The sequence below is a fragment of the Theropithecus gelada genome, chromosome 7b (assembly GCF_003255815.1).
Source record: "Theropithecus gelada isolate Dixy chromosome 7b, Tgel_1.0, whole genome shotgun sequence".
Lineage (NCBI taxonomy): Eukaryota > Metazoa > Chordata > Mammalia > Primates > Cercopithecidae > Theropithecus > Theropithecus gelada.
Window position 1 is genome coordinate 49,030,220 of NC_037675.1, and position 25,272 is coordinate 49,055,491.

Sequence of the window (25,272 nt, forward strand, 5' to 3'; positions counted from 1 at the left end):
ACTTCACTCATTCTAAGATACCAAGTTAGACGGACAACTGTGAAATACTCGGGAGTTATATCTGTCCATATTACAGAGTACTGTGTGTCTTTGCTTAAGGTGATTTGTTTAGCAAAGTCAATACTGCTCATTTCACATAATGGGAAAAATCTTCTCAACTAACAATTTTTGTTGTCTTTCACAGTCCTGAGTAAAGACTGCCTTCTATTTGGTTAAAGAGATACTCGACCAATATACTCGACTAATATTGAGTTAATACTCAGACATGGAGAAGAATAATTGAATTAAGCAATTACAGCCATCTACTTAATTATATGAATAGAGAATATGGAGGTGAACTACCTTCCACCTTCCAAAAATAGAAAGTGTTTGCCAAAGAAAACGAAAATGCATCATGTATAAAATGCTTTCTTAGGTATGTGGCTGTTACAGTTTAATGGTGAGTAAAGTCCCACTCAGCCTTTTCAGTTAATTCTAATTTAAAGATGTTTTAAATGATTAGGTGATTGGGTGGGAAACACCAATTCTGGTTACTTCTGGATCAAAACTAGAAGATGTTACACAGTAATTGTGTGATGACCCCATTTAATGGTTTATCTTCATTTTCTGTTTTTATGTATTAACTACCAATTATAAGTATTCTTATAAATATATCCCTCGGTTACTTTTTTCCAATTGGATGGCTGACTTTTATATACTCCTATTTTTCAATTAGTATTGAAATGAAGAATATTAAGAATATTCTTGCTCCTTGATTCAAAAACAAGATAGATACACGTATTTGAACACACTTATAGATTTATATAAGCATGAATTTACCCATGACCATAAGGTTCAGGATGCACTAATGTTCTCTGGAGCCCTTAAATGAGTGGGGGATGCCAGCTCCTTGCTAACCACCACCATTAAGGAGAAGAAGGAGAAACTCCTGGGTTATGTGGATTGAGAAAGGAAGACCAGCATAAGGAACAATATAAACTACACATGCATCGAAATACTATATCAAATCACATTTTCATGCACATATTTATAACACAGTGTTTAAAAATACTCAATTTCTGTCATTTTCCACCAGACTGACACAATCAGAACATATTTTTCCAGAAAAAAAATTACTTGGTCTCTGTTACCTCCTAGCTTCTTATTCTGCTCTAAAAACTAAATGACAGTCCTATTATGAGGTTCAATTGCTAGAGCATCTAAGTGCAAATTTTTAAGAACAGAAGGGAAACTCTCCATGCTCCCTTCCCGCTTCTACTCCAGATATAAACATGCAGGCCGGGCGCGGTGGCTCACGCCTGTAATCCCAGCACTTTGGGAGGCCAAGGCGGGCGGATCACGAGGTCAGGAGATCGAGACCATCCTGGCTAACACGGTGAAACCCTATCTCTACTGAAAAAATACAAACAAAACAAAACAAAACAAATTAGCCAGGCGTGGTGGTGGGCACCTGTAGTCCCAGTAACTCGGGAGGCTGAGGCAGGAGAATGGCGTGAACTCAGGAGGTGGAGCTTGCAGTGAGCCAAGATCATACCACTGCACTCCAGCCTGGGCAACAGAGCGAGACTCCATCTCAAAAAAAAAAAAAAAAAAAAATGCAGCCGTACTTTCTTATTCTTGCCAATATCTACATTTCTCCTATTCATCAGCACACTCTCCTAAGAGTTTATTAGATGTGGAAACTGAGGGATAGAGATTAAGAATTTTGCCTGAGGTAACACAGTAAAGCAGCAGCTGAACAAGAAGAAAGCCCAAGTTACCCAACAGTTTTCAACTACATCACGCTGCATGGCACAATAATAAAAAACAATAATGAAAGCATATACCTCTCTTTTCACAAGGGCAATGCCTTCATCTCAGTGGCTGTACATTCGTAAAGAACAAAATGATTTTTTAAGTCATTCTGGACCCATAGTCTGCTGCTGCTAAACAGCACTTCTTTTTAGCACTCTAAAAAGACTTTCAAAAGTCTTTGAGTTTACCTCCAAGAGGAGTTGCCCCCACAGGAACTTTAAAGATAACTGTCCTATCTTCTGAAGAAATGGTCAGTTAGCTTCGCACATTTAACACACACCACTTCAGAATCTTGATGGACATATATATCTGAGCAAGTTCCACAGTATCATACAATAGAATTGCATGATCACATAGGTTAAAGGACAGATACATCTTTCTAGTTGGGGTAAACTTTAAAGAAATTCCTGAGGCTTTATTACATACCCATTCCAGGACTACTTTTCTTTGTGCACCACTATTCCTCCACCTAGAATCCACGCTATAGCAATGCCCCTTCTTCCTTCTTTATCTATATTATGTCAACCCACTTTCAAGTCTTACCTGTTACAAGCTTTTTCAAGTTTTCTCCAACCACAATAGGAAATGTAATTCCTCTCTCTGGTCTAGGTACATACATTTGTGTATTTCTCATAGCCTTATTTTATGTTTTTCTATTTGTTTTTATCTCCTGGATTAATGCATAACCTCTTTGATTTTACAGACCTTACTACATAGCTACATGCATCATCCACAGCAGTTACACATTAATTAGTTGACTGAATTTATGAGAAATGAACTTAAATCAGCCTAGAGTTTGTGTGGGGAATTCTCACTGGTCACCACTTCTGAAAAGTAGCACATCTTCCTCTAGTATTTTCTAGCCTTCCTAGTAAAGAGTCCAGCAGAGGTGAGGCAAACACCCAACTCAGTTACACTCAGGAGTAAAAGACAGAATGCTCCAATGCTCAATCTGTACCCAACTTTTCCTTGTGTTCCCAAATCCCACAATTCATCAGCGAGAAGAATCATCTGGTTCAGAGTGACCACAGGCCCTATTAAGAGCCCTTTATCCCCTCATCCTTTCCTTTCAGGACACCAGAAAAATCTCCCTCAAGATGGTCTTTCTTCGGGCAGGCAGCAGACATTTTGCTTTTCACTCTGATGCACTACAACAAAGTTCTAGTGGCTTCAGATAAAAATATATGCTTTTGCTGTTTGGCCATTATTTAAAGGGTAGATACATTTTTCTAAAAGCCTTTACTTCCTACTCACCTCCTTCAGATCTCAGCTGCCTTTTGTGCTGTCCATTAAGACTTTGAGACGCCTAGCTGTGAACAAACCCTTCCTCTTTCAGGAAGACATGTTTCCCCTTCTACGGGATCACTTGATTATTTTTATTTCCACCATTCACATTACAACAAAACAAGACAAAAAATATACTGCTTGAAGATACTGACACATGTCATATATATGACCCCAAATACCGGCCACACAACAGTCCTTAATATAGACTTGAGCAGGAACAGCAAGAAACTGAGGTTCCTGTTTATGCAAAGTTGTAGAGACAGAAAGAGTACGTTACATCATAATTTCTAATGCCTTTCATCATACCATACTATGTATTTAAATAACTTTGTAGTAAATGTGTAATAGCCAAAAATGTGTTTATAATAGTTGAAATCCTATTCTGTAATTCCTAGAGAATATATGATTTGGATGTTGAAACAGAAAGCGTAGATCTTACTCAGGTCAATCAATGAAATCAACAGGAAAAGAAATAGTGTTTAAAAATATAAGATTAGAATGGCATAGTGTCTTGGAAAAGTAGCAAGAAGCTGCTATAGAAAAGCTGAAATGGGATCAGTGCAAGGTGGTATAGTTAGAAAAGAAAATGGAATTGCACTGATATAAAATGGAAATAACAAAGTACATGCTCCATTATTTTAATAACAGATTATTTTAATAAGAGATTTTAGTAGTTTGTGAAAAACAAATCCATCTAATGAATACGACTGAACCCTGGAGAAAACAAGTTTCACAAACAATGTAGGACCTCCATTTGCCTGATATAATGGTAAAATCACTGTGTCTTGAATTAGTGAGATGATTTAATGATATCTTAAAGTCTCTTCTCACTTCCAGCTTTATGATTTTACAGGGCCAAAATACTATTAATTGGATTTGAAAATAAAGATAGGATATAGTTTTCTATGAATGCAATATTTTATTGTTTGCTCTAAGTAATATAGTGTTTACACTCATAGTCACTAAAGCAAAGAAACAAAAGTTATTTTGTGGGACCATTAAGTTACTGTCAATTACAAAGAAACTAAAAATGTTCACTCTATTCATACTTCCAATGTATGCAATATACTTTGCATATCCTTCCAAAACAGCCAAAAGGGAGCCTAAGGAAGACCTCCTCTTATTTAACTGAGATGACAGCACATTCCCTTAGTTAATCTGAGCTACCAAAGAGCACAAGCTCTCGAGCTCAGTTCCCAGAGTAGGACGTTGTATCTGGCTGTTTGCTGTTGTCTTCGCAGATTACAAACCTGGAGCCCAACCCTTGCAAGACTCTTCTCAAAGCATGGGGACCAAGTCAGAGAATATGAGTGATGAATCACCTCTATACCTGGAATACAACCCCAAACCATGGTTCCTGACAATGTCTTAATAAAATATAATTGAATTCACAGGCTTATGCTCTAATCCCATCCCCATGAGCCCTACTGCAGTTACATTAAAATAGTAAGTTTTAAAAAAATACAGAGCACTTCCTTTCAGAAAAGTTTATTTGTACCCTTCTTCTCCAGCAGGGTTTAAGGTGTTTTACAACTATAAAACAAAAATAAAAATATTGGTAAAATATAAGTATAAAGAAGCATAACCAAAGATAATAAAATTAAGCAAAGAAATCAAGATCTTGAAAAATGCCTTCCTAGAATTTCTCTTGTGACATCTATTCACCAGAATTATTTCATCTCTAAACTTTTATCTCTGCCTCTTAATTGTCTAAACTCTGGCACCCTAACTGACTTATTCATTGTAAAATAAGTTAGGCTCAACCTGCTCAATCTAAAATATTTATTAATCCACTTAGGGGCTTTCCCAGGGAAATACAGGACAAGAGCAAGTAACACTATATAAAATAATCTGCCCATTTTGCATGTGAAATCTCAGTAATATGACCAACAAGGACAATTTTTGAATGGGCAAAAATGATCCCAAGATACAACGAACAGTCCAGTCACTTTTCTTTCGTGATCGTGGCCAAGGTGATGACAATATAAAAATGTGCATGAGTTTGTAGGGACAATGGAGTGAGAAGAGGAGAAACAGGTTTGAGCTGATGCTATATGATAGAGCTTCACATTGATTTTTAAACAGCATTTATTAAAATAATCTCTTCCTCTTTTCCTACAGACTAACACCCTAAATATGGTTTAGTCAAAGGCAGTATCTCATCACAGGGCCTCTCCAAACCCAATCTGAACAAAAATCATAATCAACATACGCTGAGATAACGTACTTTGCTATAAGAATGGCAACATCCTGAAACTGAATGTAATGGCCAACCGACCGTCCATGTCATTTTTATTCCTTCCTATCCATCCAAATTCAACCCACTAAACTACCGTCTGAAATATCTTCCAGAGCCGCCTCGTATCACTTATGCCCTTGTTCTTAATTCCACCAAGCCATTTCTCTCCAGCTACTGCCTGGGGTGTCATTCTTAAATTGTATGAGATTTACTGATATTACCTGAATTGAGTTAATATAGCTTGCTAATTTGTCATACTCACATGTTTCTTAAGCTTACTCTATTTATTACTTTTAATGCATTCTGAAAGCTACTTTTGGACAGTGAATTAACCATTTCAGGACTCCAAATCATCTTTGGATTTGGTTCCCAATAAAACTATTCAGACTTGGAATTGTATTTTGTTTTTTGTTTGCAGTGGGGATTTGTCTGTGCTGATCCATTCATAATGTTTAATAACTTCCTTAGCAATTAAAGGCATGATGACCAGAAGCAAAATTACAGAATTCAACAGAATAATTTTTCTTTCTTTAGCAAGTCAGCTGATAAGTTTACAGGAGATACAATTTTTGATATGATGTCATTATCAGTAGGATCTCTAAAAAATACAGTTAACCCAAATGACTTACTACCATATAACGACTTACCAAGAAAACTTTCAAAACTAAGAAAATGTGTTGGATCACTTAGCTCTAGGTATTTCAATAAGCATACAGATAGCTAGGTTTTACATTCCAATTCTTAAGGCCATGTCAATCAGTTATCCTAAATCTAATGAAATGTGAGTGCAACAAAATTAATAATGTGAAAACCAGATACCAGTTCATTTAATGACTTTTTGTTATCCAGTGGTGTTTAATGAAGCTAAAAGGAAAATTCAAACAAAACTTTAACATTCCAAGAGTAATTGGGAGAATTATTTTAATATAAATAGCTTTTTAAAATCCACTAAGCAAAAATCTATAGCTTAACAAAGTAAAAATTTTTAAATACACAGATTCATATTGCCAAATATATATGTCAAGTGGGTATTATCCATTAAAATTGCCATGGTTAGCTCATATGATTTTTTTTGTGCTATTCTATTATGAAGAGGTTCTCTTGCAATCTTTTCTTCAGAAATATTTTCAAATAATCCATATTACTGTAATGTTATATCTGATATCGAAAATGTAAAAAAATATAAAGTACAAATTCCACTTACAAAAAAATTTACAAAACAATTTATAGGACACTTACAAAAAAATTTATAGGACGGAATTGGTGGTGGAAGGTAGGCAGTTAATAGATAATCTCCGTCATCCAACTCTGATACCATATATAAATCTTAGCTATTGTGCAGTTGGTTTGCTAAGCAATATTCCAAGATAAATGACAGTAAGTTCCTAGGTCTACAGCAGAAACTATTATACTTAAGTATTGCACATGGTTGTCAAACAGATTGGGCATAACAGGAAGAAGATTAAAATACTTGAGAGAAAATTATCCATGCGTTACAACAAATATTCTCAATTCACTAGAAAATAGAATCTGAATTTCATGCTCAGAGTTTTTCAGTGAGGAAGTAGAGAAGAAAAGGGATACCCTAGCTATTCCAGGGAAGAAAGTTTATAATAACACAGTTCTAAATCATGTAAACAATTTTAGGCTACAATGAAGTGATTTTTGCCTGAGTAACCCAGAAAATCATTTGTGTTTCCTCTTGAACCACGCTACTAGAAAACACTATTGAGAAATATTAGTTTGTGTGTAGTATGAATGGCTTTACATGTAGCAAATATAGGCAAATAAAGGAAGACAGATTTTTATGCTAGCAAAGTTCCTATCTAGGCTTTTGAAGCTTCTGTTTATAATAACCCTGCCTTTTAAATTAATCATTCTCAAAGTTATTCATATAAAATGTTCAAAACACACTTTTTAACCTTACACTAAATCTTATGTCTATGTCCTTTACAATTGATTCCTTTTTTAGATAAATTTTTAAAATGTTCTCTTCCTTAAAAATGCTTCCACAAATGAAAATAAAACTAGGTTAAGAAAGTTCATTATTTACAAAATCAAAGCAATGAAACTGTAAGTCTATGTCAGTGTTTCTCAACTTCAGTGTCCACTGTAATCATCACTTGAGGTGATGAACACAAACCACTGGGCCCTACACTCTGAGTTCCTAATTTAGAAAGTCTCAGAGGGGCCCGAAAACGTACACTTCAAACAAGTTCCAGGACGATGCTAATGCTGAAGACTAGGGGCCTAATCTCCTTTGAGAACCTAACTTCTGTGACGGGTAACACATATCTGAAAAGTAATATATAATTTTTAACCCATCTCATAGCTGTGACATTTATAATGGCCAGGAATACTGATTAATATTTTTCACACAAAAGCAATTCTATTCCTAGCTACATGACTAATAACCACATCAATATAAAAACAAAACTAAATGAAAAAGACCACCACCTTCATCACAATCATCAGCTCAGTAGTGGAACTGCCTCCTTGTTTATTGTTAACAGACATAAACACAGAATTATTTTAATGCTATTGTTTCCTATTTGTCTTCACTACCAGATCTTATCCTTTTCCACTACCCAATCTGAGACTTGCCAGGACAAATAATCTGAATGACAAAAAGTGACAGGAAAATGGAACCATGCCCTTCCGATCTAGATAGTTTTCAGCATGTCCCATTGTCTCCCCATGCCCCCAACCTTTCTCACTTCTCATCACCCCGTCACACACACATACCTTCACACATGCATATACACAAATCAGAAAAACACACCAGAACAAAAAATTCCTTTTAGCTAAGATGATCTGAATCAATGAGAGAGGAATACAGAGTTGGGCATGGGATGAGAAGAATTCAGACTTTCCCATCCTAAGGAACAGCCCCTTGAGAAGGCTTTATCTCCAGCATTCCCACATCGCTAGAATCCCTATTTTTCTCAGCCGTTCAGAGGGCACCGGGGTCCAGGAGAGTCACAAAAGCACTAAGTTAATTCCTACTCTTTTCAGGCCCCACCTCCTGTTCTCAGTCAAACCTTGAGGTTTGCCAGGAGACTCAGCATCTCTCTCATACACACTTCCCCCCCTTACCACAGCCACCACCACCACCAGACAGTTGTCTTTCATTTGGGAAGGAGGGGTTGGGAGAGGGGACATCCGATCCTTAGAGATGGGAAAAAGTGAAGGTTTCTTGGAAGCCAAGAAGGGAGCTAGAAACACAGGAAAGGAGAGGAGCAGATGGAGTGCAGTGGGTACCAGAGCTCACCTCAGCACTGTTCAGCCCTGGACAGAACACAGTGGACAGAGTAAAGGCTGGGTCTGTGGCATTCATCCCCAAACACCCACCCACTGTGCACTCCGTTCCCAGAGTTTGAGGACTCAGGATTCACTGGCACCTGTGTCCACTTTGCAGTCAGTTCTAGGGTCTGCAGGGAAAGCTCTAACACTTCCACAAATATTCATTCCTTTTTGCTCTGGGTCAGCCACTGACTTAGTCCTGCAGCACCAGAGTCCAAACACCTAAGTGAAACCAAGGGCAAGTGGCCTGGATTTTCAGCACACATTCTGCGGACACTAACTCAGGGGCGAGGGGTGGGATTGGCTGTGGGTGGGTCTTGGCTTGATGTCCCCTCAAGGGGTGCACCTCTAACCTCCCACCAGACCTCAAAAACACGGAAGTTATTTTTGGGGCACCACCTGCTTGTCCCAAGAAAAGACTTACATTTTAGTCCACTATAAATATGACCTGGATATGTGTGTGTGTGTGTGTGTGTGTGTCTGTGTGCATGTGTGTGTTTCAATCCCGAAAGCTAAGGGTGCCAACTGCTGACAGGCAAAAGAACCTGAATTTGCTTTTGAGGACTTCAAAACCTCCTAATTAACAAGCTTGCCCTTCTCTAGTTCCTAAACCTAAATCTGGGTTTTCCAGAAGGGAGATGAGATTGTGTTCCCGCTGCAGCGAGCTGGTGTCCTGCCCTGGAACCCAAACGCGCGGACTTAGCAGTCCGTTCATTCATGCATTTGCTCATCCATTCACACAAACATGTCCCTTAATTGTGTCTGGCACCGAGAATCTTGTCTGCTATTTTCCCCTCCCCAAGTCAGTGCTCATGGCAACGGCTGGTGCAGAACGCAACTCAACTGTCACCCCACTTCCTGAGCCGGAAAATCAAGGCATGTAGGCATTCACAGAAAAAGGAAAAGGTGGAGAGGAGGAGGCGGCGTGGGGCGGAGAGGGGTGGGGAGACTCACGGGGTCACACTGGAAGCTTCCCTGGAGGGGTGGGGGGAAACCGCGGCACCGACACCGTGGCATGCAAGGAGCCAAACCATTATTAAATCAAAGACTGCTGGAGCTCGGATTCCCCGCGGGGATAAATCAAGTGCAAAGCCACTCATTCGCACGAGTGCGTTGCTGCCGGCTAGACCCAACTCCGAGCCGGAGCCCAGGCGCCGGGGGAGCGGCTCGCAGCCCAATCCGCAGCGCGCTCGCTGCCTCCTTATCGCTCCCAATAACGTGATGAAGTGTAAATCAAATGCCACGCCGGGAGGGGCCCCAGAACGGCGCGAGTCGTGCATTTTCGCTCACCAGCCTATCTTGCCTAAGAATCACAAGGTCACGATAGCGTCGCGATTCCACTCACCGTACACTCCTTGGCCAGAGATCCCCTCCAGGAGGACTGTCAGCAGCCACACGAGACCGTACAGTAAATCCATCTTCACGTGAACATGAACATATCCAGCCCAGGGGGGACGCAGCGGGACCTTCCGGAGGCCGGCGGCCAGCCAGGCGCGCTCCACTCGCGCCCGGGCCGAGCCGAGGTGCCCGGGAACCGCTCGCCGAAGGAGGAAGCGCCGTCCGTCTGTCCTTCCCCGGCGGCGGCCGCGAGCGGAGCGCAGGAGCCCCGCACTCCAGACACTCATGCACACACACACTCACACACTCACACACTCTCCCACAACACAAAACCCTGACACACTCACACGCACGCCGCACTCACACTGGGTGCCTGGGAAAATCGCAGACGCCGGGGAGGAGCAGGGGGCGGTGATGGGAAGGGGAGCTGCGAGGCGAAGTGTTCTTCAGGGAAGCGGGCTCGAGTCTCCGCAGCGGCGGCGGCGGCGGCGCGCTGGGCTGGCGGCGGGCGCGGGCAGGGGGCCGGGGGTGCCGCGCGGTGGGAGCCTGGCTTGGACAGCCGAGGAGCAGGAAGTGGCCTCTGACCCGGGACACCGAGCAGGGCTCTCTTGCCTGGGTTCGCCTTTACAAAGTAACTCGCGAAGGTCCCCGGAGGGGCGTCAAGCGGCGACAGCGGCCCGCCCGCCCGCAGTCCGAAGCCCCCAGCCCTGCTGTCTTGCCTTCCCCCATTCCATCAGTTGCCATTGCAACGCCAATCCTGTTACACGATACAGACTCGCATCGCCGAACGGGGAGAGGAGGAAGAGGAGGAGGAGGAAGAGGAGGAGTGGGGCTAGGGGAACGGGGGTGGGGAAGAGGGAAGGGAGGAGAGGGAAAAAGGAGGAGGAAAGGGTCCAACAGGGAGCGGAGTGTGCGTCTGGAGCTCGCTTGGGCACACCAGCCACTGCCGCCGCCGCCACCGCCACTGGTCTCCAAAATAGCCTTTAGCGCCCCGCCAGCGTAGAGGTGCTCTGGCCGGCCGCACCAATTCCCGGAGCCGAAAGCAGAGTCCAGGCACCGCCACTTGCAAGAGAGGGAGAATGCCAAGCAAATACCCGATCCGCACACGTCTACGCGTGCCCACCGGCACTGCGCGCGTCCTCTTTGCTTCCGCGCCGCCCCCGCCAGGTGGAGGGGGTGGGGGCGGTCGGGACAGGCGGGAGTTTAGAGGAGGGAGCCGCAGAAGGGGTTCCCCGCTTGAGCTAACGTAGTGGTGGCATCCAGAGGTGAACGCGGGAGCGGCCGCCTGCGGAGGGCACCCGGCTGCGTGGCGTCCGCTCGGGCCGCTGCTGCGGCAGAGGTGCCCTGGCTGGGCTGCTGGGCGCCCGGGGCTAGACGCCGGCCGGGATCCCTGGGTGTGCGCGGAGATGCGCGCCGCGGAGGCGAAAGGAGGAAGGAGGAAAAGGAGAAGGAGGAAGAGGAGGAGGGCGAAGCGGCGAGCGCGGAGCGCAGGCGGACCGGCTGCCGGGCTGCTGGGCTGCTGGGCTGCCGGGGAGGAAGGCTGTGTGTGGTCACGTTGTGCGCTACGTGCTGAGAGCGCGAGCTGCTAGCCGCAGCCGGGCGACGTCAAAGCCGGGTGCGCGGCTCTGCCGCCTGCCTCCGCGCCTCCTCTGCCCCTCCTTTGCTCTGCCTTCCTGTGTCAGCCCAGCTCATCAGTATGGACAACGCCGAAAGGCTCCGCGAGGCCGGCGGCATCAGGCCTCCAACCTCCCCCGCCGAAGGGCTCCCTCGCCTCTTGGGGAGCTCCGCGGCGGCTAGTGCCGGTTATGTATTTCTGATGCCGCCGTCTGCGTTTGCACGCCGAAGGGCCAGCTACCCACCTTACACCCGGGGTAATTACATGACACGCTATCTCCTCTCCGCCGCCCAAGGTCTTCCAGGATCCGTTATGCTTGACTAGAGGGCAGAACAGGCCACAGCATTTGGAAGTGGCAACGTTTCTTCTCTATTTCTGTCTTCTTTAAAGGAAGTATGGTCATCACAGTAGATGAAGGCTCTGGGGGAAGGCACACTAGGAGTTCAGAGATTAGTTTATTTTATATGCAGTGTCTCCTACTAAAGTTAACTGCTTGGAAAATCTTTTCCTTGTGTGAAAGATAGGCTCTTTTGTTGGGGCAGAGGTAGCTGTAATGTTTAAGGGGTTTTAAAAACTTATAGGTGCAAAAGGATTAGAAAATCTAAAGCATCTTTTAATTTACATTGCAACAAGTGTGGAAATACTCCGCTAAAAATTAATAGGGAACATCTGGGAATATAGTAGTGGTTGATTTTTTTCTGTAACCGAGATAATAATGTTTCCTGTATGCAGTCCACTTTGTTGAAAATATTCTTCACTATTCAAACAGCATATGGGTAGGAAGTGATTGGAATGGTTTAAAACGCGCATTTGTACATGTGTTACAAAAGTAATTGCTATGGGAAATCTGGAGCACAGTATTCATTTATCTGCTCCCATAATAGACTAGTAGAACACACTGCAGGTCCCTCTCCCCATGCTGTACTTCTGCTGGGGGGAAGGGGACCCTAAGCACTAGAAAATGCTTAGTCCCTAGTCTTTCCCCCAAGGTCCTTTTCCTCACTTAAATGAATGTTGCATATTATTTTTTATAGAGTGCGATTTGGTGCTTACCCTCTGGGTTTACAAGATACGAGAAACCAAACATTTTGAGAGGGTCCCCCAGAGGATCATTCACACAGTGTTGAGAACCCGTTATTTATGAAATTCCACTTTCACTAGATGGTATTAAGCGTCATGCTATAAATAAACTCAGTGTGTGCGATTTCTGAAGAAAAATGAGTGATGCTCACTTACTGGTCACCTGTGGCATAAAAATTGTCTCATGATTTTAGAAATCTGCCTTTTGTGGGTAGATCATTCCTGTACACTTGCAGCACAGTAGCTTCATGGGGCAATAAACTGCACCTCCTTTCTCAGATCAAAGCTCATAATGTATCTTGTCCATCAGGCTCTTCCTGATTTCAGCTTATCATGTTCTGAAGTAGTACTTCACCCCCATATTTGTACTGTACTTTTAAACACGTAGTTATGGAATCATAGGATCTTTGAGTGTGTGAAGAACTATAGATTGGGATACTTTGTCGTCCCCAAACGTCAGTGTATCATTTTAGGAGAGCCCAGACTGAGTATGGAGATTACTTTTCTTAACCTTCAACATTTGAACAGAGCCTTAGGAGCCCAGGACCTTTCTTTTCCATATAATGCTCATCTCTGCAGAGGAAGGAACATGCACCCGGTGAGCCCTCAGCAATGCCTGAGTGAAATCTTTGGAACTTGGAGAGAACTTAGAGAACCCAGTCAATGTACAATTTATTCCAGTTGTAGTTTAAATTAAAAATGAGGAAATAGCTAGATGCAGCTACTCTTTGCTGGGCCTTATCCTAGACTGTTGTACACTTAAAGATTTTATAAGACATATTTCCTTCCTTCAAGAAGCACACAATCTAGTGAACAGAGTGCATTGGTCAACATATGCACCATTGCTTCTACTGACACTGTAAGTGCTGCAAATAAACAAAGTCCTAGGGCACAAAGTGGCAAATTTTACATGCAATCATTAAATGGCTTATATAACAGTTTTTTTAATGCACTAGATTTAATATGGGTTTTCAGTTCCTGTGAAAATGCTTCATAGATTACTTATGGAAATAATTGCCAATTCAATCAAATGACATTTTTTTGCTTCTTGAAATTCAACATTCTTCAGGCTGCACTGACCAGCAAGACATAATATATATAACCACACCTTAGCACTGGCTAATGAAGGCCTCCAGGTGGTGAGCCTGAGCTGAAGCTTAAGGACAGGCAAGAGATGCTTTATCAGAGAGAAGGGAAAAGCTATAGAAGGCAGGCCCAGAGACTACTATGAAATCTGGCCCAGCAAACTTTATATCGCCCATTAGAACAGTTTTCTACAGGAGTAGTGTAAATAATTTCAGAGATCACCAGTTTCTTGGATTTTTCACAGTGAATATGGATGTTGCATAGAGCATAAAAAATCCCACATAAACTGTCATCATAACCTGTTATCATTTTATTGACTATAGTTTTATTTAAAATTTCTGTCTCCATTCTCCAATATGAGCTTGATGTTCCAACCTCCATAGCTTGGAGGAGGCATTGTCATGGAAAGAGTCACAGGTTGGCACAAGACCCAACCAAGGTAGTGGGACAGAAGTAAGAAAAACTGCTGTCTCCAGAGATACAGTTGAGTAAGGCAAATTCAGAACAATGGGGACAAATCCGTCTTTCTTTCCAATTTAGCCTCTTCCCAGAACACAAATCTCAGGCCCTGTTTGTTGTTTACATCAACTTCCATTTTCCCTGCCGCCCTTTAAGTCACACAAACTCCCATACACACTATTGCCAAACAAGAATGTGAAAATCCTCAGTGGTGATGGTAAATTGTTTCTAGCCAAATCCCTGTTCACCTGTTTCTTTCTTTCTACTTAGTAATAGCTTCCAGCATGCAAGCTTAGAAGTCTAAAAAGCATCACGTAGAACTGGCTGTTTCAGATGATAGTAAAGCCATGAGGCGCAGAACAGCATTGGAGATTCCAGGTGCTGGTTATTTCAGGCAGATAGGGGGCAGTTGCTCCTAAGCAGTGGGACCCAGATACTGCTGTTAGGTATGAGACAATGATTTCATTTAGGGAAACAGAATTATCTCTCAAGAGGGCTTTAGTGAGAACAAAAAGAGGAATAAGAATGGTTAATTCTAATATTAGAAATAAGGAGGCAGGTCAAGTCCCAGATCCCCACTGTATGGACTGAGAAAGGTCCAGGAGAGATATTCAACTTGAGGAAGCAACAAAATACCCAAAGAACAATCCCTGGAGATAGCAAATCCGGGGTGCAAATAGAAAAGGAGGTACCCAGGAAAAGCTGTATATTTGGATACCGTGAGAGGATGCCAAGATAATTTGTAACCAGATGATGGGGCTGAGGTCTCAGATATTTTGTGGCTGCCAGTGAAGAGTATCTAGCTAGGAAAAGAAGAAGGAGAGGCAGAAAGCATGAAGCAAGGGTCTTGGTATTCTAGATATTCTATCTTCAGCTTAAAGTAGCAGCACATTTCTGTGAATTTTTACTTGTTTGGTAAATGCCATCCCTTTTTCAAGCCAGACATGCTAGTCCCTAATTTCAACTTTCAGGATTTTGTGTACCACTCATGATTTCTATACAATTTGTATCTTGAACCTATAATTATTTTTTAAAAGACTACCCTTAGATACCATATCCTGGGTAATTTTAGTAGCCCTGCCCTAGATTTATTCTTCTTCTGGCATGTCTACCTTGAACTCTTATTATAATTCTGACACTATTTCAGGAACAGACACAAGGCTGATTTGTTCCAGAGTAGAAGATGTTCAGTGCAGGGCAGTGTGACATAGTAGGTAAATGTCTGAGCTTTGACAACAGACTGCCCTAGGCTGGATCGTTGACGTCAGTATGACCTTGACATTCCCCTTATCCCGTAAAAGGAAAAGAGCAAAAAAAACTAGAATTTTAAATAAAATAATACATGTAAGATATACTCATCACCCAGCATATAGTGGTCAAGAAATATATTATTCTTACTCAATATATTTATTGATAGTATTTTTAGGTAAAGGGCATTAATATATAGGGGTAATAACTTGAGTAATTTCCATTTGGGGATGAACTGACAGCTTAGAACGTTTAGTTTTATAAGTATGATGACATGTTTTTCTCTAAAAGCATTACTTTACTTTCTTTCATTCAAACTTTATGTGCCCCATTTCTGTCCAGTCACATCGAATTCTGAAGTCTTTCCACAGTTTAGCTGTAATGGTTTGGCAGTTTAGTATTAGGCATCACTTAATATCTTCTGGAAACATGAAAATTTGAGAGTGCAATTCTGCTTCAAGATTATTTTTGAAAGTGCCACATCCCTGGATGTATCCTTGGAGAACTCGACAGCTTAAATATTAATGTGAAGAAGTTCCTGTTTATCACTATGCTTGGTTTACTGTCTTTTAAAAGCATGTTAGTATGAAGCAATGCATACATGTTTAGATTGCCAATAGACCAGATTAAAGATAAATGTCAAAGTTAGATTAGAAATTTTGTGATGTAAATATTAAAACGTCTATTGTTTCTGACAAAGGGATGATCTGATTAACCCACAGATAAGATATAAAGGACTAGAAGAGAGTTGAAAAGTTTTTCCAAGATTCTGAATTTGGAGCAATTTACAGATGTGCATGTACTAGGAAATAAAGAATATTTGCATCTTAACCAGATGATAGGCTTGAAATTTGCCATCACAACAGATATTTATAGAAATGTAACTTTTAACATCCTCCATAATTAAACTCAGTCTGCTAATGAGCTACTCATATCAGCTAATGTTTGGACATCAGAGAAACACTATCTTCTGGGTTTACAACTTAGTCTCCTTTATGTAATTACCCAGTTTTTCTGGGTTACTCTCACACAGTCTTCTCCTTGTCCTCTTCCCATGTCCTGACAGTGGGGAAGCATGTCCTTTTTTGTCCAATATTGCTGGCCTCCACTTGATCTATGAGTGTCTGCCTCTTACCCTGATACACCCACAGCTCACATCTTTGCCCACTGGCTTTGAGTACAAAGGATGTAGCTCCCTCCTCTTCCAAACATCAGGCTTTTCCCAGCTCTCCAGCCATGGAAGCGTTTCCCATTCTCCTCTGAGGCCATCAAGAAATTCTGGAGCTCTTGCACATCACTCATATTGGGAAACCAAATGGCCCCACTCTTCATTCTCTGTACCTGGATATACCAGGTTGACATTTCTACTCCTTTGTATATTTTCTAATGTGTACTCTGTGAGGCATTTCCATCAGATTTAATGCAAGATTTGAAAAAAGACTTTCTATGCCACAGAATGTTTAAAGTGCAAGGGACATGCATATACCTATGCCAACTTTGCTGTCTCTTTTGTCTCTCTTTCTCTCTCTCTCTGTTCCTCCACTGTCCCCCAACCCTCCCACCAGGAGAGTTTTTACCTTCCTTGTATAGGGAAAAACAGACCTCATTTCAATCTTGCATTCTCCCTACTCACTGGTTTACAATACACTGCCGTGGTCTGAATCCTCTGAGCTAGAACGTAATAATTTAAAGCTTAGGTCTGGGAGTTCCCCTAAAAAACCTTTTTCTCTCAAATATCTACTCTGACACATTTTTTTCTTCCCTTGGCTTTTGCCCTTTCCCTGAAGGGATGCTCAACTTCAATAAATGTGAAACCATAGAGCAGCAAGAATTACAGGGAATCAGAAATAAATTGAATATAAGATATTTTTAATTTATAGCTGCACTGCCCAACCCTCTATAAATAAGTTAGTAAGGTGGTAGGACCAGAACCTGCCTATTTGGGGTGACCTAGAAAGACAAAACATCTTTTTGTAAGGTCAGGAGGAGATCCACAGAAATTCAGGGCTAGAGTAGGAGGATTTCAGAAGAATCAATGAAAAGAAGTACCTTGAAGAAGGGGGAAAAAAACCTGTAGGCAGGAAATTGATTATTAGGAGTTTGGAGAGGCAGGTATCCCCGTGTGTGTCATCAAACTGGAAGGGTAAAGAAAATAAGACCAGCCAAATAAACCTATGCAGCTGAGGTACCTGATGTAGGTCAACAAGCAAGAACATGACAAGATAGATACAGGAAGAAGAAATGTGGCAAAGGGAGCTGTACTAGATAGTATACTTACTGTCCCCCCAAAATTCACATCCTTCTCAGAATCTCAGAATGTGACCTGATTTGGAAAACGGTCATAACAGATGAAATTAGTTAAGATGAGGTCATATTGGAGTAGCATGGGTCCTTAATCCAAAATGACTGATGTCTTTTTTAATTTTCATTTTCAAGGTTTATTGCTTAGCAGAGCAAGGAAACAGATGGGAATCAACATGTTCTAGTAAAGCACAGCAAAAGACACACACACAGGGGAGGACGCCATGTGACAATGGAGTCAGAGATTGGAGTGATGTATTGACAAGTTCAGGAATGTCAAGGATTGCCAGCAACACCAGAGGCTAAGAGAAAGGCATAGAACACAGTCTCCCTAGATCCTCCAGAGAGAGCATGGTCCTGCTGATATCCTGACTATTGAATACTTCCGGCCTCCAGAACTGTAAGATAAAAATGTTTCTGTTTTAAGCCACCCAGTTTGAGGTACTTGTTACAGCATTCCTAGGAAATGAATATAAGAGCTCATTTTGTACCTTAATTGAGAGTCTACATAGAAGTTATTTGGCTAAGACCAAATAACTAGGGTCTTTATCCCAGTTCCTTGTCTTTAGGAAATTTTCTTTTAAATCATTATGGAATCGCACTTGCCTAGCTTAGACAAATCGGTAGCACTTGAGTTTCTGCATCTGTAAAACACACTTCAGGAAAATATCTTGAAAGCTCAGTGGAATAATGCTTTTTAAAACATAGATGACATATTATTCCCTCTCTCAGGGAACCAGAAAGAACAAGGAAAACTCCTCCACCCAAGTTAACTTCGATGAGGCTGCTTTCCAGATAGAGGTGAAGTAGCCCGAGATGTCCTAGAGAAGAATCAAGGCAGCAGTGCCCCTGTCCTCAGCATTCTCCTGCACCTATCTGATGAAGACCACTTTACTTAGAAAAGGTGTGAGGAAATCTCACAAGCCTTCTCCTCTTTTTTCTTACTTTCCTTTGACCAGAAGAGGAGAATTTCCCTCTTCTTCCTGTTTCCCTTCAATAAAATGTATGTAGAGCAAAAGCTTTCAAACTGTCTTTTCTTGCCATTTTTTTAACCTCAACCCCAAATAATATCATGAACCAGTACACACACACACACACACACACAGGCACACACAATCCAGAACGTATTTTTTCCCTTAGAAAGCAATTACCCTTAGCACATGCAAAGTATTTTGATATGTTTCTTTCTATTCATTCCATTTTATTCCACATTATATTTAAAAAGTGTGGTTGGAACATATAAAAATTTTCTATAACTATTTAGTACGTCATGTGTTATGCTAAGTGAAAATCTTGGTTTGGGTCCTGGCACAGTGGCTCACGTCTATAATCCCATCACTTTGGGAAGCCAAGGCAGGCAGATCACCTGAGGTCAGGAGTTCAGCCTGGTCAACATGGTGAAACCTTGTCTCTATTAAAAATACGATAATTAGTCAGGTGTGGTGGCGGGTGCCTGTAATCCCAGCTACTTGGGAGGCTGAGGCAGGAGAATTGCTTGAACCCAGAAGGCAGAGGTTGCAATGAGCCGTGATTGCACCACTGCACTCCAGCCTGGGTGACAGGGCAAGATTCCGTCTCAAAAAAAAAGAAAAGAAAAAAACTGGTTTTGGGATACTGAGGTGCACGTCCAAAAAAAAAACAAAAATAAATTTTAAAAAAGCAACTCCTCTATCTAAAAAGCCTGAAGAGAACATTTAACATTTATCCTCACTCTGCCCTGAGGTAATAAATCTTTTAGGCCTTGGAGGAAGGATACTTATATATCTGTTAATATATCTGTGTATGTGTGTGTGTATGTCTATATGTATAGACATATATGTATGTAATATAGATCTAGATCTATATAAGTATATAATACCTATATCTGTATATCTATATAGAGATATATGTACCTATGTATATATGTATATACATATATTTATCTCTATATTGATATATAAAGATATAGAGAGATATAACATATGTTTATATATAGTTCTATATATATCGATATATAGACATAGATATATAAACATACATATGTCTCTAATATATGTATATATTATGTATATATTAGAGACATGTATATGTGTATATATACGTATAATATATATGTATAATATATATGTATATATTAGAGACAAAGTCTCACTATGTTCCCAGGCTGGCCTCAAACTCTTGGATTTATGTTATCCCCCACCTCAGCCTCCCTTGTAGCTGGGACTACAGGTATGCAACACCATACCCAGCTTTAAGGATATATGTTGAATGACATTCCTTTTTTCTTACGTATTTTATATCCATTTTTTCCTTTAATACAGAATGGCATCTTTCCATTGCAATAAGTGATCATTTCCAGCAACATTTTTAATGACTGAATAGTGTTCCAATGTGTAAATGCAATGTAATCATTTAACCAGCCTCCCTTGTTAGCATTTGGTTTCCTTCAAAAGATTACATTCTAATGAGAGGAAACAAATAATAAAAAAGCAGACAAGAAATAAAGATTATTTTATTGATACATAATATTTGTACATGTTTATGGGATATGTACATACACAGGATGTATAATTACCGATTCAGGGTATTTAGGAATACATCACCTCATGAATTTATCATTTTTATGTGTTGGGGACATTTGAAGCCCTCTTTTCTAGCTATTTTGAAATACAGAATACATTGTTGTTAACTGTAGCCACTCTACTCTGCTACTGTACAATAGATGTTATTCTTTTTATCTAAGAGTATGTTGTACGCATTAACCAACCTCTCCCATCCTGCCTCCTACCTCTGGTGGAGAACTATTATTCTACTCTCTATCTCTATGAAATCAATTCTTTTAATTCCTGTATATTAATAAGAACATTTAATGTCTGTCTTTCTGTGCCTGGTTTATTTCACTTAATATGTTGTCCTCCAGTTTTATCCATGCTGTTGTACATGACAGGATTTCATTTCTTTTTATTGCTGTATAGTATTCTATTGTGTAAATATGCCACTTTTTAAAATCCATTCATTCACTGATGAACACTTACATCAATTCCATATCTTTGCTATTGTGAATAGTGTTGCATTAAAGGTAGGAATTCAGTTATTCCCTTGATATACTGATTTCCTTAATCAGTAGTATTGATTGGATAAATACCCAACAGTATTTGGATAAATACCCAGTAGTAGGATTGTAAGAATATATGGTAGTTCCATTTTTAGATTTTTTGAGAAATCTCCACATCATTTTCCATAATGGCTTTACTAATTTACGTTCCCATGAGCAGTGCATAAGAGTTCTCTTTTCTCTGCATCCTCACCAGTATTTGTTATTTTTAGTCTTTTTGTTAATAGTCATTCTAATTGGGACAAGGACAAGATGATATTTAATTGTGTTTTGGAACTGCATTTTCCTAATGATCAGTGATGTTGAGCATTTGATGATGTACCTGTTGGCTGTTAGAATGTCTTCGTTTGAGAAATGTCTGTTCAGGTCTTTTGTCAACTTTTTAATGAAATTATTTGGGTTTATTTTGCTGTTGAGTTGTTTGAGTTCTTTGTCTATTTTGGATATTAGTGCATTGTTGAATGAATAGTTTGTGAATATTTTTCCCATTCATCAGGTTGCCTCTTCACTGTATTGACTGTTTTCTTTGCTGTGCAGAAGCTTTTTAGATTAATATAGTCCCATCTGTCTATTTTTGTTTTTGTCACCTGTGCTTTTGATGTCATAACCATAAAATCTTTGCCTGCATCTACATCCTGGAGTATTTCCTCTATGTATTTTGCTAGTAGTTTTATAGTTTTATAAATTTACACTTAAGTAAATCTACAATTTATGTTCAAGTCTTTTATCTATTTTGAGTTAATTTCTGTATATGGTAAGAGATAGGGATCTAGTTTCATTCTCCTGCATATGGATATCTAATTTTCCCAGCAACATTTATTTAAGAAGTTGTCTTTTCCATGATGTATATTCTTAGCACCTTTGTCAAAAATCAATTGGCTGTAAATACATGGATTTATTTCTGGATTCTCTGTTTCATTGCTGTTTCATTGGTCTGTGTGTCTGTTTTTATGCCAATACAGTGCTACTTTGGTTACTACAGCCTTGTAATATATTTCGAAGTAATGTGTTGCCTCTAGCTTTGATCTTTTTACTCAGGATTGCTTTGGCTATTCTGAGTCTTTTGTGGTTCTATATGAATTTCAGAATTTTTTTCTATTTCTTTGAAAAATAGCATTGGTATTTTGATAGGAATTTTATTGAATCTGTAGATTGCTTTTGGTAGTATGGTCATTTAAACAATATTCTTCTTATCCATTAGCATGAGATGTGTTGCTGTTCTTGCACTCTTCAAATTCTTTTCTCAGTGTTTTGTAGTTTTCTTTGTAGATGTCTTTAGCTTCCCTGCTTAAATTTATTCTGAGTACTTTATCGTAGTTATTGTAAGCAGAATTGCCTTCTTGAGTTCCTTCTCAGTTAGTTCAATATTAGTGTATAGGAAGACCACTGATTTTTACATATTGATTTTGTATCCTCTAACTTTTCTGAATATGTTTATCTATTCTAAGAGATTTTTGGTGGAATCTTTAGGGTTTTCTAACTATAACATCATGTTTTCTGCAAAAAGGGACAATTTGACTTCCTCTAACTTAGAGTCCTTTTATTTTTCTCTTGTCTGATTGCTCTGACTGAGATTTCTAGTACTATGTAATAGGAGTGGTGAAAGTAGGCATTTTTGTCTTGTTCTAGTTCTTAAAAAAATGGCTTTCAGCTTTTCCCCATTCAATATGATGTGAACTCTGGATTTATCATATAAGGCCTTTATGGTATTGAGGTATGTTCTTTCTATGCCTAGTTTATTGAGGGTTTTTATTATAAAGCAATTTTGAATTTTATCAAATGATTTTTCTCTGTCTACTGAGATGATCATATGGTTTTTATCCTTGATTCTCTTGATGTGATGTATCATGTTTATTGATTTGCATATGTTGAGCCACCTTTGCATCCTTGTGGTAAATCTCACTTGAACATGGAGTATTATCTTTTCAATGTACTGTGGATTCATTTTGCCAGTATTCTGTTGAGGATATTTGTATTTATATTCAGCAGGGATATTGATCAATACTTTTCTTAGTTTGTTGTGTCATCATCTGGCTTTGTTAGCAGGGTAATGCTGGTCTCCTAGAATGAGTTAGAGAGAATTTCCTCCTCTTTAATTTTTTGGAATACTTTGAGGACAGTTTGAGTTAGTTCATCTTTATAAGTTTAGTAGAATTTGTTGGTGAAACCTTTGGGTCCTGGGCTTTTCTTTGCTGGGAAGTTTTTAATACTGATTCAATCTCTTTACTCATTATGGGTCCGTTCAGATTTTCTGTTTCTTTCTGATTCAATGTTGTAGGTTATATTCGTACAGGAATTTGCTTATTTCCTCTGGGTTTTCGAGAGAGAGAGAGTCTTAAGTGTATAGTTGTTCATAATAATCTCTGATGATCTTTCACATATCTGTACTATCAATTGTAATGTCTAAGTTTTTGTTTCTAATTTTATTTACTTGAGTTTCTCTTTTTTCCTTGGTTAGTATAGCTAGTGGTTTATTTTAATTATCTTTTCAAAAAAACCAACTTTTCATTGTATTAATCCTTTGTTGTTACTGGTCTATTTTGGTTAGTTCTGCTCTGATCTTTATTATTTCTTTCCTTCTATTAACTTTGTTTTGTGTTTTTTTTTCTTTTCTATTTTCCTGAGGTGACTTGTTGTTTCTTTGAAATCTTTCTAATATTTTGATGTAGGTGTTTACTGCTATAAATTTTTCTCTTATCACTGCTTCTACTGTATCCCATAGGTTTTGGTATGTTGTGCTTCCATTTTCATTTTCTTCCAAAATTTTAAAATTTCCTTCTTCACTTCTTCATTGAACCAATGATTGTTCAGAAGCATGTTGTTTGATTCTCATGTATTTTTACAGTTTTCAAAGTTCCTCTTGTTATTAATTTCTAGTTTTATTCCTTCATGGTCTGAGAAGATACTTGATAATCAGATTTTGATTTTTTAAAATGTGTTGAGATTTCTTTTGTTGCCTTACATATAGTAGTATATCCCAGAGAATATTCTGTGTGCTGATGAGAAGAATGTGCATTCTGCAGCTGTTGGATAAAATGTTTGGTAAATGTTAGAATTATTTTGTCTAAAGTCCAGTTTAAATCCAGTGTTTCTGTGTTGATTTTCTAGACTGCTGAGAATGTGGTGTTGAAGTTTCCACTATTATTATATTGGAGTCTATCTCAACCTTTCTATCTAATAACATTTGCTGTATATATCTGGGTGCTCCTGTGTTGGGTGCCTATATGTTTAGAATTGTTACATCTTCTAGATTAATTTATCTCTTTGTCATAATATAATGTCCTTCTTTATATCCTTTAACTAGTTTCCACTTAAAGTCTTTTATTGGATATAAATATAGCTACCTTTGCTTGCTTTGGTTTCCATTTGCATGGAATATCTTTTTTCCATCTTTTTGCTTTTAGACTACATGTGTCTTTGCAAGTGAAGTGAGTTTTCTGTAGGCAACAGATAGTTGGTTCATTTTTTTGTTTTGTTGTTTATTCAGCCAATCTATATATCTTAAGTGGAAAATTTAATCTGTTTACCTTCAAGGTTATTATTGATATGTGAGGAGTCATTCCTGTCAATTGTTTTCTCATGATTTTGTGTGTCTTTTGTTCCTTTATTTCTGTCTTATTATTTATCATTGTGATTTGGTGGTTTTATGTAGTGATAATATTTGGGTCTTTTCTGTTCCTCATTTTTGTGTTTGCTCTACCAGTGAGTTTTATACTTTCATGTGTTCTCATGATGGTAGATAGTGTCGTTCACTTCCAAGTTTAGGATTTACTTAAGCATTTCTTGTAGGTCTGGTCTAGTGGTGATGAATTCCCTCAGTTTTCACTTGTGTGAGAAAAGCTTTATTTCTCCTTCATTTATGAAGGGTAACTTTGTTGGATATAGCATTTTTGACTGACAGGGTTTTTTTTTTCCTTTAGTACCTTGAATATGTCATCTTATTGTCTCTTTACCTGTAAGGCTTCTGCTAAGAATCCCCCATTATCTAATGGGAAGCTTCCCTTATATGTGAGTAGATGTTTTTCTCTTTTTTTTTTTTTTTTAAATAATTATTTCTTTCTCTTTGACTTTTGGCTGACCATAGTGTGCCATGGAGAACCATTTTAGGTTATATCTATTTAGGGATTCATGAACTTCCTTCCTGTATCTGATGTATAAATCTCTTGCTAGACTTGGAGAGTTTTTAGCTATTATTTTGTTACACAGTTTTTGTTGTTGTTGTTTGTTGGTTGGTTGGTTGATTGGTTGGTTTTTGCCTTTGGCTTTCTCTTCATGGTTTGGAGCACCCAAAATTCCAATATTTCATCACTTTAAGGTGTTTCATTCGTCAAGTAGGCTGCTTTGTTTGTTCTTATTCTTTCTTTTTCTTTCTCTTTCTTTTTTTCTTTTTTTTTTTTTTTTTTTTTTTTTTTTTTTTTTTTTTTGGGG

General features: G+C 39.4%; 1 protein-coding gene and 1 pseudogene across 1 annotated transcript in view; one reads left to right on the top strand and one right to left on the bottom strand.

Moving 5' to 3' along the window:
- Nucleotides 1-10,402, bottom strand: part of MDGA2 (MAM domain containing glycosylphosphatidylinositol anchor 2) — an 849,182-nt gene extending 838,780 nt beyond the window's left edge. The window contains exon 1 of the mRNA XM_025391973.1: nucleotides 9,969-10,402. Coding sequence (XP_025247758.1) covers nucleotides 9,969-10,248 — 280 coding nt within the window. The 5' untranslated portion in view covers nucleotides 10,249-10,402. The remainder of the gene's footprint in view (nucleotides 1-9,968) is intronic.
- Nucleotides 10,403-11,657: 1,255 nt separating this feature from the next.
- The window catches only part of LOC112628391, a 142,375-nt pseudogene continuing 128,760 nt past the window's right edge, over nucleotides 11,658-25,272 (top strand).